Here is a 15,039-nt window from a genome sequence, read left to right on the forward strand (position 1 = left end):
CAATTAATATTTACCCGATTGATCGATTTCACCATTACTGTGAGTATTGTTGAACGCCATTTTCGTTGAATTGCGACTTACTCTTCGACTTGTCTCGAATATGCACAAAGTACGATACGCAAAATAGTAAATCGCGGTAAACGGAAATTGTTCTCAATTTATTTTAAGCCACAGTCGGTTTCAATGATTGCAATATAAACTTTGAATTGTTTGCGTTAGATTACGATGTAATAAAGCAAAATAAATTCACACGAAAATTTGTTTTCAAATATTTTCCAGTCCCTTACGACGCCAAGGAACAAGTGCTAAAATGAGTGAAGCCGATGTCACTTTGTATTGCATGAATGTTATTAGAAAGACACTAGACCTGTCATTCCGATTGTTCAAAATGACATTCGCATACTAATGAAGCATTATTTGGCGCGCATATTGAAAAATAAGACAGCGCGCGCGAACTGACAGCATTGAGTCATTGGATGATAATTTGGTTAAATAAATGAAAATAAATAAGGTATGAAAACCAATTGGTTTTTCCATTCCTATCCTATTCTCAAATGTATGCATTCACAATCACAATTTGTACCGAGCATAAATTCCAAAGATCATTGGTTTGTGTGTCAATGTAAACTTATCCAAACGTGATATGATTAAGCGACACACACACACATACAACGACATTGTGTCAAGAAACCAATATTCTCTCTTTTCGCTTGCATATTTTCATTCTTTAGTCAGCTGTCCACATATACGGTCGTTTGTACCCAGTAAGAATATAGAACTACGCAACAAATAACAGTTGAAACAGTGAATTGAATGTAAAAAAAGTTTTAAAAAAATTGTCCAGAAAAAGTGGTTGTTGTTTGCATTGTGATACCGAAAAAATTGTTGGCGAACAGTGCACAATGGGCATCAGAGGATTGATGGGATTTATCACGAAGAACAATTCAAACATTGTCCAAGAAATTGATATTCGCAATGAAATTGCGCAATGGCGAAGGTGAGTAATGAAGCGGCTTTAAGTCAAATTCAAACCAATAAATTGATGTGATAAAATAAACCGAATTGCAGTGAACATGGCAAGGAACCTACGATCGTAATCGACGTCAGATATTTGAACACAGTTGTACGAGAGCTCGATGAAGAAAGTTTAATTTTGGGCGGGCGATTTCAAAAATACAATGAAATCGTTGAATATTTCCTGGGCGAGCTGAAGAAATGCGGCTTAAATTTGAAATTTTTCGCAAGATTAGCTGAAGGTCGTTTCAAGCATATGGAGCATTTTGATTCAAACATCAATGCATTCGATTGCATGAAGCGATACGGGAATTTACGCAATTTCTCAAACACCAATCGAAGCGTTCGACCCAATGAAAGATTTTGGTACAATTTGTTGCGTTTATGTGCCAAATACGGTCAAGTGGAAGCTCACTTCTGGCGTCATTGGTGGCATGTTAAGGATTACATCAAAGATCATCAACGCGATGTGTTGGCCATTATGACATCGGAAACAAGGTTTTTGACGCTTGACTTGGACTTTGAATATTGGAGCCTCACAAATGTTCAGCTTTCCACTCTGAAAATCATGAAATTTTGTCGCAAAACATTGTATGATGTGCTTGGTTTGAGCCCGATCCAAATGCAATTGCTATCAACACTGTCGAATCTTAAAAATATCGACACACCGGTGCAACACTTTTTAAACAACCTAGAAGGTGGTGCCCATTCAATTTTAAGATTGTCTACGTACATCAAGAAGCAAGAAATTAAGACAGGTGGCTTCGATTTGAAGAAGATCGCTTCTGATATCTACGGGGACAGTCTAACTACGGAATTACTTAAGAATATTGAACAAAACTTCAAAACTAATTCCGACTACAATGACTTAGTTGCAGAGGTGCAACACAAATACGAACGGCATGCCGTAAAGTTGGCCAATGAAGATGCCGAATTCGAAACGTTTTTCAAATTTTGCAGCAATGAAATTTTTTTCGCATACAAGCTCATGCTTGAATATTCGTCGATTCCCAAAGATCTGTTATACATAGATGTGCGGCAATCAGACACCGGCCCGTTCATCGATTTAATGGTTGAAGTCACTCTCAAACTATGCGGCATCGCATTCAAAGACATAGCACTTGATAAACGACCCAAAACCCGTGTTATCAAAATTCAACGAGTATTTAACGAAGAGATTGCTGAAATCGAAGAGGATATCATCTATCCCGCATGTGAGTAACACCTATGGCAATTAAACAAAAGAATGACTTTTTTTACTCCATTTTCCCATCTAAAATTTTCTGATTATTTCCAGTGGCTTTGCCAACTCTCAACGATTTGATCATCGAGGAAGATAACCAACAATTTGCCGAGCCGCGTTGGTCTCTGTTGCAATGGTTGTTGGATTTGGACGGCAAAGACATTACATCGATCAAGAAAGCATGTGATTCAAAGTACATCCGAATTGTTCTGATCACGCTGAAATTCTTGCTATCGGTAAGTTCTGAATGTTATCGCTTAAAAAGTTGCAAAATTTTCCTACCAACCAAAAACGTAACGTTCATTTTTTATGAACCCAAATAATAACTGCCATTGACTTGAAATAGCACGCCATCATTTCAACGCATGAAGCTGATATTCTCATGTTGACCGAATCAGATGGCCGCAGTAAAAATAATGTTTATGTGCCAAAAAGCTTTCGGCCGCCACCTCCGATGCCAAACTGGCGCCATCCGGAATACGTCGCTATGTCATGGGTTCAGACCGCTCATAAATACACCATTGCTTTTGACCTGGTTCGCCACTGTCTGGAACTGTGTGGCTTACGTAGAGAAACGGTGAGATTCATCAATTGAATGGTCATTTCATTACAAATTGGTTATGTTTATGTGATGTTTGGCATTTGCATTACAGGATTCCATCCAATTTGACGCTTTTGAATTTCACGCCAACATGCATCAATCGGAAAATGACAACAGACAAATCCAACGGATGATGACTCGAATGAAGAACATTCGCTTGTGGTGAATTTGAGAAAAAAATTCTGGATTTTTATGCAAATTCATACAAACCAAACAAATCGCCAAATGAATACGATTTGCAAAACATCTTTTTTTCGATGGCCTGCATTAGAACCAAAAACATTAACTCAACTTTGAATTGCATTCGACGCTATCGTTAGGATGATGAAATCATTCCAATTTTCATATATATAAACACAATTTTCATTTGAAAATAAATCGTTCATAGGTGTAAAATTCATTCATTTGTCATGTAAAATCAAAATAACATACAAATACATTGAAATACACAACAATTTGATGTAAATTGATGAGAGAAGTCATCATAAATGATACAAATTTGAGGTTATAATACAAACAATATCAATAAAACACAGTGTTGACAGAATCAGTCAATGACAGATTGATTTGCATATCGGCAACTTGCTTTTTCTTAATACCTTCGTGTTGCAGTCGCGCCATTTTAGTATACTGAGAACCATCGATGCAATCATTTTAATTCACACATAGTGAAACTGATGAAGTATTTTGTAATAATTGTCCTAAACTATAATCGAACTGTGACCAATTAGTAAACGTCTTTGTGAATCGTCCAATATTGTCCAATTTTTATACTTTTGAATAAATACTGCCGTTCAGTAGAAAATGGGAATCAAAGGTTTTGAAAAATACATCATATCAAACGTTCACAAGGGGTTCGTCGAACAAATTAACATTCGTGCTGAAATTCGAAAATGGCGAGAGTGAGTATTTTCTTTTTGGATTTTCATTTGCTATGATGAAAACGTATCAATTGATTAAATCTGAAACAACAGTTATAGAGAGCATGGCAGAGACCCAACAATTATCATCGACTTGAAAGAGTTGAACCGAGTGCTCGGTGACCGAGTCAATCGACATCAAACGTTCGAAATGGCTCTGTTCAATGGTGGTCGATACCAAAAGTTTAATGAAATTTTGGAGTACTTTTTTGGCGAGATGAAAATTTCCGGTGCCAATTTGGTATTCATCGCCAGATTGGATGAAGGTAAATACAAAGATATTAAGGCATTTAAATCGTCATCAGCGCGCCCGAACGAACGCATGTTATTCAATATGTTGCATTCGATTTGCTCGAAATTTGGTGAGGTGCATGTTTCTTATGGTTTGAAGAAGTGCGCCATAGTGGCATATGTCCACCAGCATCGAGACAACATCATGGCGTTAATCACTCGTGATACGAATTTTTTGGTGTTCAGCGATGTTTATGAACTTTGGAGCCTAAATGAAGTTGACTTTCGGTATTTGAAAATCGCAAGATTCGATCGCAACCGGATCTATCGCGATCTGAATTTGAATGCTCAACAAATGCACCTGATGTTGGCCATTAATGAACTCCAGCCAAGTACGAAACGTAAACTGGTCGGAGACAGAGATGGAAAATTGCCTGCTTTGGTTAACTACGTGAGACCATTGCAACTTCGACGTAATGGTTATGACATCAATCTGCTCACTGCCAACGCCCATCTGAATGAAGATGAGCGAAATGAGCTAGAAGTTGAAATAGCCCATATGCTGAGCGTTATCAACTACTCCGACAATTTCAATGAAGACATTTACGAGGGACTGATTCTGGACTTGGTGAACAATGACGAATCGTTCAATAGATTGTTGCAATTTTTCAAAGAGAATATTTACTTTGCATACAAATTGATGAACGAAACGTCCACTGTTCAAAAAGATTTGCTACTCATTGATATTTGTCGCCCGGATGCAATGCCATTCATTGACTTGGTAATCAATGTGACGATGCGGATGGGTGGCGTCATTTTCATGGATGTCGAAGAAGATAAACAACCAAAAACTCGATCGGTTAAATTCCAACGGGTTCGTGGTGAACCAGCTGTTCAATCGGAAATGGAAATCATTTATCCACCGAGTAAGTAGCATTTGGAACTGAACGACATTTTTGTCGACCGAAAATGATTTTCTTCTGTTTTTTCCTCTAAAAAATGTATCACTGGCTTTGTTATCAAATCTCTCATTATTTTCGATTCAATTCAAATTTTCACAGTGCAAATGCCAAGTTTGATCGAACTCATTGTGGAAGAGGACTGTAAATCAGTCGATTGGTGTCGTTGGTATCTTCTGCGTTGGTTGCTCGACGTGCCCAAAGCACCAATAACCAAGATAGAAACGTCACAATCTTCAAAATACATGCGAATTGCCACATTGACGCTGGATTTCCTGAAACATGTAAGCCAATTGTTTTTCTTCAAAAAAAAGCGTCAAACACGATATGTGTCGATCGATAAATGTCGATTCTCAAGTGATTTTCAAGATGATTTTCAATGAAATTCTGTTTTCTTTTTCAACAAAATAGCATGGAATAATAAGAGGCCGTGAAGCAAACGCTATTCTGGAAGTCGAATCGAGTGTCCAAAGTGCGACGAATCCACGGACCAGCCGCACGCCACCACCGAAACCGCAGTGGAAATGGGACGATGCAGATGCTTCATGGGTTCAAATAGCACACAAATACACCATCACCTTCGAGCTCATTTGCCACTGTCTCGAAGTTTGCGGCCTACGAAATGAAACGGTAAAATTCACCAAATTACCTTGAATTGCAATGTACTCATGCATGTGGAAAATGCGTTTCTTTCAGGCCCTCATTCAGTTCGATGCATATGAGCTATATGCACGCCGTGCATAGTACGGAAAATGACACAACACCATGGTGAGGCGATTTAAAAACGATCGTGGATCGATTGCAGGACTTATTTTCATTAAATAACCAATTTTCAAGTCGAAAATGTCGCTGCTTAGATTAAGTAATTAAAGATAATGATTAAGACGAAAAGATAAAGAAAACTCAGAAGATTAGAATCTCAAAACATTCATTACATTCAAAGTCCACCCAAATTTGATTTTAGACTATCATAGACAATGATACTTTTAGTAAATTTGGTTAGGTAATATGACTAATATTACTTTCAAGAAACAAAACTTGTTTTTGCTCAAGAGAGAAAAAAAAAACAAAGATCCAATGTAAACAATGTAATGATTTAATGCAAACAAACAGTGTTTGTTAGCTCTGTCATTTTTAGGTTTTTGTGTCACATACAGAAAATATTGACCACAGCAGAATTATTTTTCTTATAATAACATTGCTTCTGGAGGCTCAAGTAAACATGCATAGATATAGACAGACACCCACTAGTACACACATAATATTCATTCCAGTTGGAAATCTGTAATTTATAACATTGATCGATTAATTCTATTTTGAAAAATCCTAACCGAAAAATCATATTCTTTCTATGCGATATTTTGTTGCTATTGTGCTGCCACCAATGGGGTTTATTTGTAACAAATCATTCGTCATTTAGTCACACCAACCTACTGCAACACTTTCAAACATTGGCCGTGCTGTTGTTGATCGCACTGAGTCACGATTCTGCGATTTAGTCGCACATACACACATAAACATATCCCAGATTGTGAGTCTTACTCAACATCTTCGTTCTTTTCTCAACGGGACTCTTACACGAATCGACGTGCTCTTTTAAACTGACTATTTCGCAATAACAGATTTTGAATAAACTTTGCAACAAAGAATATATATTTTCTTGAAACTGATTATCTTTCATTTGTTTTGTACCAATCGTGAATCGTATGATAAATATTCATTTTTATGTCCAATTAAAATAAGTGCAAATAAAATGGGGAACATTCATTGTTTGGAAAAGTTTTGCATTTCAAACAACGCAATTGCTGAAGAGATTGATATTCGTGACGAAATCGCAAAATGGCTACGGTAAGTAATTCTTATGTTGATTTTTGGATTTTTCTTTTTTTGAAATACTAAAGCCTTAAAAATATGACCACAGTGAACATGGTGAAAATCCAACGATTATAATCGATGTGAAAGAGTTGAATCGAGTGCTTTCGAATCAACAATTGCTTCACTCATTTGCCAGTGTCTTGAATCTGGGCGGCCAATTCTGGAAATTCAATGAAATATTGGAATATTTCTTTGGTGAGATGAAAAAGGCCGGCGCAAATTTGGTGTTCATTGCACGATTGAAAGAAAGCCAATTCCAAGATATCAACAAATGCGAATCATTACATTTGAATCCAAGCGAACGCTTACTCTACAACTTGATGCAAATCTGCTCGAAATATGGTCAATTGTCGGTGAATTATGGCCTGGGTAAGAGTCAATTATCAAGTAGTCTTTATCAAATTCAATATGTTTTCATTACCGCTCATCTGTTCTTTCGTGGTTTTCCTTTCAGGTGAGAGTTCAATTTTGGCTTATGCAAGACACGCAACGCACAATTTTTGGTGTATGACATTGATTTCTCATATTGGTGCCTCGCCAATGTCAACTTCTACGATCTCAAAATTCTGGACATCTCGCCGAAACAGATGCTACGAACCATCGCATTGAACTCAAAACAAATGCAACTCGTATTCGTACTATCCGAGCTCAAAACGAATATTAAGTTGAATCTGGTTGGAAAACAATGCCATAAACAAAGCCGTATAGTGGAATTTGTGAAGTCATTGAAATATGGTGAAAATGGATTCGATCTAGATCAATTGGCACATAAGTTGAACAAAAGAGAACGTGATGATCTGGAAGATAAGCTGAACCGTGTATTTGCCGTAAACGAATACGCTGGCAATTGGAATGAAGACATTTACGAGGGACTAATTTTGGATTTGGCAAACAATGATGAATCGTTCAATTTGGTGTTGCAATTCTGCAAAGAAAACATTTATTTTGCATACAAGTTGATCAATGAAAAAGATTCGACGCAAAAAGATCTGCTGTGCATCGAAGAGCGACGAGAAGAGGACGCGATTTTTCGTAGCCTAATGGTAACCATAATGCTGAAAATGTGTGGAATCCTATTCAAAGATGTTGATCCAAAGAAACGTCCAACAATTCGCACCAATCGGAATTTTGGTGACATTTATGTCACATCTGCAAATGATATCATTTATCCAACAAGTGAGAATTTTCCATCGCATTCAAACGTTCATATAGAAAATTGCTGGTTTTTATTTGATTTTCCTTATTATTTTCCATCTATTTGTTGCAGTGCCATTGCCAAGTCTCAAAGAACTGTTGGTTGAAGAAGATAACATGCGGTTCGACAATTCACGCTGGTCTCTTTTCAAGTGGCTGATTGGCTTGAACGAAGAATCAATTTCGGACATCAGATCTTCGAATGACTCCAAGTTCATTCGCATTGTTTCATTGACGCTGACATTTTTGCAATTGGTAAGATGAACATATTCCATTCTGTTATCACAATCGCAATAACAGCAATTTAAATGTGTTTCTATCGACTTTACAGCATAAGATCATCTCGGCTCATGAAGCGAATACCATTCAACAAATGGAAATGGAACGAAACATTAAAACTGAACTTGATCTACCAAGAGGAACATCGCCACCTTCAAAGCTGAATCAACGTATCCCTAACATTAACGGTGCATGGGTTCAAACGGCACACAAATACACAATTGCCTACGAGATGATTTGCCATTGTCTTGAAGTGTCCGGCTTAAGAAAAGAAACGGTAAGATTTGAATAAATATTAACATTGCGCAGTTAAAAAGAAGCATATTTTCCAGGCACCGATTTTGTTTGATTCACCCGAATTCAATGCACGCATGCAACGAATGGAAAGTGACTCGAAACCGCACAAGATGCTAAAGATGGAAAACTTCTGACTATGATGGCCGTGGCATATCAATTACTTTGTTCAACAAACATTTAATCTTTAAGCTAAATATTTTTACACAATATCTCGATAAAAAAAGGCAAAAAAGACATTATTTCTCTTCATTTTATAGAATTGAGTAGATTACGAGTTGATGTTTTTTATATTACAATCTTTATTTTGACTTGATTTTGTGTTAACAAGTTCATGTAAGAATAATGAATAACATTTTTACACTTAAAATGTACTACGTGTGAATGCGATCATATTGAGAAAATTCAAATAAAGCGCCATTCCGATCAAATCATATCAATGTCATTCCTTTACCTTCAGTGTCACATTGAAACCAATACAGAGACATTCCATAAGGTAGTAAAAAAGACAATGTTTGTATTCAAGCGATGTTTTTCGGTTGCTTTGCATAACACTAGTTGCACACATTTGCCACACACACTGCGATATATTCTGTTGCTCTTGTGCTGCCACCACCGTATCAATTTGTGACAAATCAATCGTCACTCAGTCACATCAAGCTACTGCCACACTTTCAAACATTGGCTGTGCTGTTGTCAATCATTCTGATTTACTGCGACGTAATTACACATACACACACAAACCTTTTTCACACTGTGAGTCCTACTTAACGTCTTCGATCTTTTCTCAACGAGACTATCACACAAATGGGCGTGCTCAACCGATTATTTTCCAATAACAAAGGCTAAATATAAATTTTCTTCAAATAATCAGCTTTTCAGCCAATCGTATCGTAAAAGTCTACGTTTACACAGAAAAAATGGGAATTTCGGGCTTGGAAAAGTTTTGCATTTCAAACAAAGCCATCGCTCAAAAGATTGATATTCGTGACGAGATTGCAAAATGGCGACGGTGAGTTATTCAAAACAAATTGTTGAGCATTTTCCCAATATTAATGTTCAAAAACAATATCACAGTGAACATGGCGACGATCCAACGATTATAATTGATGTGAAAGAGTTGGTTAGAGTTCTTGGAGATAGATGTTCCGATCATTCATTTGCACGGGGATTACGTCTTGGCGGCCAATTCCGGAAATTCAATGAAATTTTGGAATACTTCTTCGACGAGATGAAAAAGGCCGGCGCAAATTTGTTGTTCGTCGCACGATTGAATGAGGGTCGATACAGAGATTTTCCCAACCGATGGGAATCATCGACTTTGTATCCCAACGAGCGCTTGCTGTACAACTTGATGCAAGTCTGCTCGAAATACGGTCAGGTGTCGGTGTATTATCGGCTGGGTAAGCGTTCGATTTTGTCATATGCACGAGAACATCGCAACAACGTCATGGCATTGATTACACGTAACGCACCATTTTTGGTCTATGACATTGATTTTTCGTTGTGGTGCCTCTGCAACGTTGATTTCTTCGAACTGAAAATTGTGAAAATCTGCCCCAAACAAATGTTGCAAGCCATTGCATTGAACTCAAAGCAAATGCAACTCGTTCGGGCCATTTGCAAGCTTGATAAGAGCGTAAAGTTTCGACTTCTGGGAAAACAATGTAGCAAACTGGCTTTTTTGGTGGAGCGCGTGAAACTTTTGGAATTTGGTGAAAATGGATTTGATTTGAATGGATTTCCTGGATCCAAAGATTTGACCGAAGAACAACGCGATGAGTTCGAAGAAAAACTGAATCGTGTATTTGCTGTAAACGACTACGCTGCCGATTGGAATGACGACATTTACGACGGATTGATTTTGGATTTGGTGAACAATGACGAATCGTTCAATTTGGTGTTACAATTCTGCAAGGCGAATCTTTACTTTGCATACAAATCAATGAACGAAAAGCTCACCATTCAAAAAGACCTTTTATTCATTGACATTCGTCGACCAGGTGCATTGCCGTTCATCGACTTGGTGATAAGCGTGACAATGAAGCTGTGCGGAATCATTTTCAAGGACGTTGAGCCAGACAAACAGCCGAAGACACGAACCGTGAAACTGAAGCGAATTTTCGGGGAAGAAGCCGTTGAATACGAAGTGGATATCGAGTATCCAACGAGTAAGTATTTGTCTTGTCGTTGGGTTTTGTGATAAAAAAAATTTACATATAAAGATAGAACATTTGAAAATTCTTTGTTTCCATCATTTTAATTGATTGGAATTCATTCACAGTGGCATTGCCGAGCCTCAAAGAATTGCTCATTGAAGAGGAAGACAAATCGTTTGATCTGTCCCGTTTATCACTCTTGATGTGGCTGTTGGATTTAAGCGAAGAGACGATGTCGAAGATCAATAGCTCAAAGAAGCAAATGCGAATCGTTCTGTTGACATTGAACCTGTTGCTAACAGTGAGTTGTCTGTTTTCATAGAATGATTCGAATCGTTTCGTGATTAGAACTATTTTCCTCAAATTGTCCCACTAACTCAAGTTTGTTTTTGGAAATAGCATCGAATCATCACCACCCATGAAGCCGATATTCTTCTATTGACGGAATTTGATGGTCACAGCAAAGGAAATGTTTACGTTCCGAAAAGCTTCCGGCCACCACCATCGAAGCCAAACTGGCGTGATTCGGGTCACGTCGATATTTCATGGATTCAAACGGTACACAAGTATACGATTACCTACGAGCTTGTGTGTCATTGCCTTGAATTGTGCGGGCTACGTAAGAAAACGGTATGATTGCAGGATGGACATCCATCCTAAGTTTAAATCACTTGTTTGAAAATGCTTTCCAATTCGAACGCCATTGATTTGAAAATGTTTTTCTACAGGATCTCATCGAGATGGACGCGGGCAAATTCCATGACAATATGAACCAAGTCAAAGATGGAAACAATAACGAACAATTCGAACGTATGATGGCATCAATCAAGGACATTCGCTTATGGTGAATAAAATTCACTCAAATGTTCTTCGCATGTTGTACTCCAGCCGAACCATTTTTATACAAAAACTCATTCAATTTTTCCGCATTACTGATTATTATGTTATGACACATACAAAATATATGTGTAGAATTTTATAACACAAAATATAAATGCTGAGCAAGACGATTTTCAATAAAGAATAAATAATAGTTCGCATGTGAACACTAAATGAGGTCGTTGTTTAAATGATTAACCATTAAATGGATTTGTTTATCTAGGTCTGTAGTATGCATTGAAGCATATGCATGCCTAGAAAGCTCAACCAAACAGCAAATTATGATGTCATCTAAGTCTTTCGTTTTGAAATTGAATAAAATTTCGATTCAATTTCTTTGCTCCGAGATCAGCTGTGCTAAAACACTCTTGTCCAATGTATCAAGACCAGATCACGAATTTCTATTTATTGCTATTTCGTAGAATGTATCGCGTGCCTCAATTCTGATCAGATATTTTGAATGTAATTTAAAAGTTGCACATGTTCAGATTTTTATCATAAAATAATTCAACAAGAAGTTGGGAAAGGACAGTGGTTGCAATTTGAATGCAATATTTTTTGGAATCTTTATTGACTAATTGTTATGAGTATAAGAAGAGTTATTGTAATTTGGGTTAATGTAGTGAAATAGATCGCTTAAGAGTTAAGTTTCAAATGAAAAACTAAATTGCTTTCAATTCTAGGGGCGAGACACGAATTCTATTAGAGTCTAGTTACATTCAATTTCATATATTTTTTGCTTGATGTCCTCTAATTTTTCTAGTTTTGGTGCAAAAGTGTTAATATTGTGCTATTATTTCTAGTAAAATCGCTTGCAGAGCGTATTACACTGTGAATACAACGCTTATGGAAGACCTAACGGGACTATTTTATAAACAATAAACAATACGTCCATAAGCGTTAACATTGGCAAACCAAACTCACTAATTTCTCCTATTTTTCCTATTATCGTTGAATAATGTTCTAATTTTACTCATTTAAGTTTCGTGTCTCCCCCCTAGTTTCAATTGCATTCAATATGTCGCCGTTTTCTCTCTGACTGAAGAGGATGTTCCAATTTGGGTCTTTTCGGATTGCGTGGACACTCGAAGTAAGTACAGATAAAATTCTAGAAAAATGTCAAACAGGATGAGAAACAGTTAGAATCATTATCATCTAGCTCGGTGGATGTTTTGAAAAAAAAAAATCAAAACAAAACCATACATACAATGTCACTTTGTGTTCCAGTTATTTTGATGAAAATCGCCGGGCGTGGTGCAAAGTCAAAGTCTTGCCATCCGGTCAGGTATTCATTTCTTTTATCAACGGCCATTGTCCAAGTCTCTTTGTCCATAGATGTCTCGATCAAGAACAAATACTTGTTTGAATGATTCATGCTGTTTCCAAGCAGCATTCGCAACGAACCAATGTAGTAGGGCTGGTTGAATTGTAATAAAATGTATCGATCTTTCTCGTGGCATGTGAATTCATCGGGATTCAAGTTCAATATGTTGACTCCGCCAACTCCTTCTACATTAGCACCATGTTCAACTTTAGCAACGTTTGCCGTTGGTTTTATAACGCCATCTACCAATTCTGGGAAGTTATTTGTTTTATGGATTGCTTGCAATCCAACAACTTCAAACGAATAATAGCCATGATATGATGCACGTCCATTTCCTCCACTTTCATACCCGAATCGAACCAAATGAGTAGCTCGTGTTCCGATCAATTTAATGAATCGAATTGGGCGTGATTGAAAATATAAATATTGCCAAGATCTATAATTGTGGTTGCTGTGATCAAACAATCGTATGTACTCTTTTCCATCAGCGGATACGTCAACGTAATATGAATACGAACCATCGCCCAATAATAACATTTTTATATAATTTATGAATGTAACTTTTCCGAGGTCTACAGTTATAGAATTACTTATTGGTTTGGATAAGCCGAAATCATGATATATCTGGCTGTCAGTTATTGCATGATATGTGGAACCTAAATAATCAAAAAAAGAAAAATCGGGTATTTGAATACCTTTGTGTTAAACATGCGAATAATAAAATCTACTTATATTACCTGAACCAAAATTTAAATTGCCTGTAAATATACCGTTTAAAATTGCCGATGGATTCTCACCGGAAACAATTTTTGCGCCGTGTTCGGCAGTTGCAATATTTTCTTCGACATCTTTTTGCGTGTCTTTAAAAGTAAACAAAAATAAATTACGCTCAAGTTTAAAACACACACTATAAAAAACTATGATTTAAAACTATTGACAGATGCCAATGCTGATATAGGTTAATAGGCATATTTCAATAAATCAAATCGAATCGTTAATCAATTGCTATTGATATTTCCACCATTTTACTGATAAATGTTAATTAGCAGGCAAATAATTAACATTTCTAATAATTTTAAAGTTTTTGTAGTACAATAACAAATATTCTTACTTAGACTATGGTATTGGGTACGGCCTGCTGTGCCACTTGATGCCCGATTATCTTTCATCACATGCCAAAGTTGAGCTGGATCCAAAATATTGCTTGGCTCAACAATATTCATATAATCATCCATGCTCAGTTCTGACCAGCGAACTGTTGAAAGCGCTTGCTAGATTTTCACAAGAAAGTAATTTAACTATTTTCATAATATCGATCAATCAATATGAGCATACTTTGACGTCAGCATCTGAGTTGTGTGCTAACCAATTGCACACCGCTTTGAAAATATCGATCTCGAGTGCGTAGAATGAATCGCGTTTCAGCAAAGTGCACAAGGAAGTGAGTGATAACGCCAGGAAACTGTCGCAGCCAAGCAATTCCATGGAATGACTATCCATGAACTTCATGCACGCTGTTTGTAAATCTTTGATGGAATATAAATGCGCTGCATTGAGTATCGATCCGCAATTGTCCAATGTCAGATTGGCCGTCAAGTAATCCAAAATGATCTTCTTCATCGATGCACTGAAGTCATATTGCTCAGCCAGATCATAAACTTCGATAATTTGATGGCTCTCTAAGGCGGCCAGCGATAGACAACCGGTGTACATGTATTTCAAGATCGCTTTGAAGGCGTTCACCGGAACTTCCAATTCGACTTCTGCTTGGGCTGACTCAGCGAATGCACCACCAAACAATGAACGAAAATATGAACTTCGGAGCGACAAGATCGTCTTGTGCGCCGGGATCTTCTCGTTTTCGACAACGAAGGTCACATCTGCATGTTCATCGTTCATGCAAATATCACTTAAGAGTTGCAAAATTTCATCTGTTTGCCGTAAAAATGGAGAATGAACAGAAAATCTCGGAATAGAAATTAGTTTCAACGAGAAATTTTGGTTTTCGAATTTTCCATTTCAATTAATATTTACCCGATTGATCGATTTCACCATTACTGTGAGTAT

At 37.1% G+C, this 15,039-nt stretch overlaps 5 protein-coding genes across 6 annotated transcripts; 4 read left to right on the forward strand and 1 right to left on the reverse strand.

The window, feature by feature from the left end:
* Positions 1-660: 660 nt before the first annotated feature.
* On the forward strand, positions 661-3,430 carry LOC129579974 (uncharacterized). Its single transcript, XM_055470163.1, has 5 exons — positions 661-997; positions 1,069-2,228; positions 2,312-2,493; positions 2,604-2,834; positions 2,911-3,430. The coding sequence occupies exons 1-5, from the start codon at positions 903-905 to the stop codon at positions 3,022-3,024; spliced, it is 1,782 nt and encodes a 593-aa protein (XP_055326138.1). The 5' UTR covers positions 661-902; the 3' UTR covers positions 3,025-3,430.
* On the forward strand, positions 3,207-6,140 carry LOC129579976 (uncharacterized). 2 transcript variants are annotated; one of them, XM_055470165.1, is made up of 5 exons: positions 3,207-3,760; positions 3,839-4,935; positions 5,071-5,252; positions 5,380-5,598; positions 5,665-6,140. In XM_055470165.1, the coding sequence occupies exons 1-5, from the start codon at positions 3,663-3,665 to the stop codon at positions 5,710-5,712; spliced, it is 1,644 nt and encodes a 547-aa protein (XP_055326140.1). In that variant the 5' UTR covers positions 3,207-3,662; the 3' UTR covers positions 5,713-6,140. The 2 variants fall into 2 exon arrangements, with proteins under 2 accessions (XP_055326140.1, XP_055326139.1); XM_055470164.1 differs by having other exon boundaries at positions 3,393-3,760; positions 3,833-4,935.
* A 538-nt stretch (positions 6,141-6,678) lies between these two features.
* LOC129579977 (uncharacterized) lies at positions 6,679-9,041 on the forward strand. Its single transcript, XM_055470166.1, has 6 exons — positions 6,679-6,816; positions 6,890-7,212; positions 7,298-8,019; positions 8,111-8,292; positions 8,369-8,593; positions 8,649-9,041. The coding sequence occupies exons 3-6, from the start codon at positions 7,431-7,433 to the stop codon at positions 8,745-8,747; spliced, it is 1,095 nt and encodes a 364-aa protein (XP_055326141.1). The 5' UTR covers positions 6,679-6,816; positions 6,890-7,212; positions 7,298-7,430; the 3' UTR covers positions 8,748-9,041.
* Positions 9,042-9,197: 156 nt separating this feature from the next.
* Positions 9,198-11,822, forward strand: LOC129579973 (uncharacterized). The gene is made up of 5 exons (XM_055470162.1): positions 9,198-9,622; positions 9,688-10,781; positions 10,895-11,070; positions 11,169-11,399; positions 11,498-11,822. Exons 1-5 carry the CDS (start codon positions 9,531-9,533, stop codon positions 11,615-11,617), a joined length of 1,713 nt encoding a protein of 570 aa, XP_055326137.1. The 5' UTR covers positions 9,198-9,530; the 3' UTR covers positions 11,618-11,822.
* Positions 11,823-13,674: 1,852 nt separating this feature from the next.
* On the reverse strand, positions 13,675-14,903 carry LOC129579978 (BTB/POZ domain-containing protein 9-like; the record flags this gene model as incomplete). The annotated part of the gene is made up of 3 exons (XM_055470167.1): positions 13,675-13,832; positions 14,084-14,243; positions 14,308-14,903. Coding segments are annotated over 3 exons (914 nt in total), but the record flags the coding sequence as incomplete, so codon positions are not given.
* Between the last annotated feature and the right edge of the window lie 136 nt (positions 14,904-15,039).

The sequence above is a fragment of the Sitodiplosis mosellana genome, unplaced genomic scaffold (assembly GCF_009176505.1).
Source record: "Sitodiplosis mosellana isolate CC-2019 unplaced genomic scaffold, AAFC_SMos_1.0 Smas_scaffold_6838, whole genome shotgun sequence".
Lineage (NCBI taxonomy): Eukaryota > Metazoa > Arthropoda > Insecta > Diptera > Cecidomyiidae > Sitodiplosis > Sitodiplosis mosellana.

Excerpts from the sequence above, each read along its gene's own strand:
- LOC129579974 (XM_055470163.1), top strand. The coding sequence starts at position 903 with ATGGGCATCAGAGGATTGATGGGATTTATCACGAAGAACAATTCAAAC. Across the intron at positions 998-1,068 it reads GAAATTGCGCAATGGCGAAG|TGAACATGGCAAGGAACCTA; the intron begins GTGAGTAATGAA and ends ACCGAATTGCAG. Across the intron at positions 2,229-2,311 it reads GGATATCATCTATCCCGCAT|TGGCTTTGCCAACTCTCAAC; the intron begins GTGAGTAACACC and ends GATTATTTCCAG.
- LOC129579976 (XM_055470164.1), top strand. The coding sequence starts at position 3,663 with ATGGGAATCAAAGGTTTTGAAAAATACATCATATCAAACGTTCACAAG. Across the intron at positions 3,761-3,832 it reads GAAATTCGAAAATGGCGAGA|TTATAGAGAGCATGGCAGAG; the intron begins GTGAGTATTTTC and ends CTGAAACAACAG. Across the intron at positions 5,253-5,379 it reads CGCTGGATTTCCTGAAACAT|CATGGAATAATAAGAGGCCG; the intron begins GTAAGCCAATTG and ends TCAACAAAATAG.
- LOC129579977 (XM_055470166.1), top strand. The coding sequence starts at position 7,431 with ATGCTACGAACCATCGCATTGAACTCAAAACAAATGCAACTCGTATTC. Across the intron at positions 8,020-8,110 it reads TGATATCATTTATCCAACAA|TGCCATTGCCAAGTCTCAAA; the intron begins GTGAGAATTTTC and ends TATTTGTTGCAG. Across the intron at positions 8,293-8,368 it reads CGCTGACATTTTTGCAATTG|CATAAGATCATCTCGGCTCA; the intron begins GTAAGATGAACA and ends TCGACTTTACAG.
- LOC129579973 (XM_055470162.1), top strand. The coding sequence starts at position 9,531 with ATGGGAATTTCGGGCTTGGAAAAGTTTTGCATTTCAAACAAAGCCATC. Across the intron at positions 9,623-9,687 it reads GAGATTGCAAAATGGCGACG|TGAACATGGCGACGATCCAA; the intron begins GTGAGTTATTCA and ends ACAATATCACAG. Across the intron at positions 11,400-11,497 it reads GCGGGCTACGTAAGAAAACG|GATCTCATCGAGATGGACGC; the intron begins GTATGATTGCAG and ends GTTTTTCTACAG.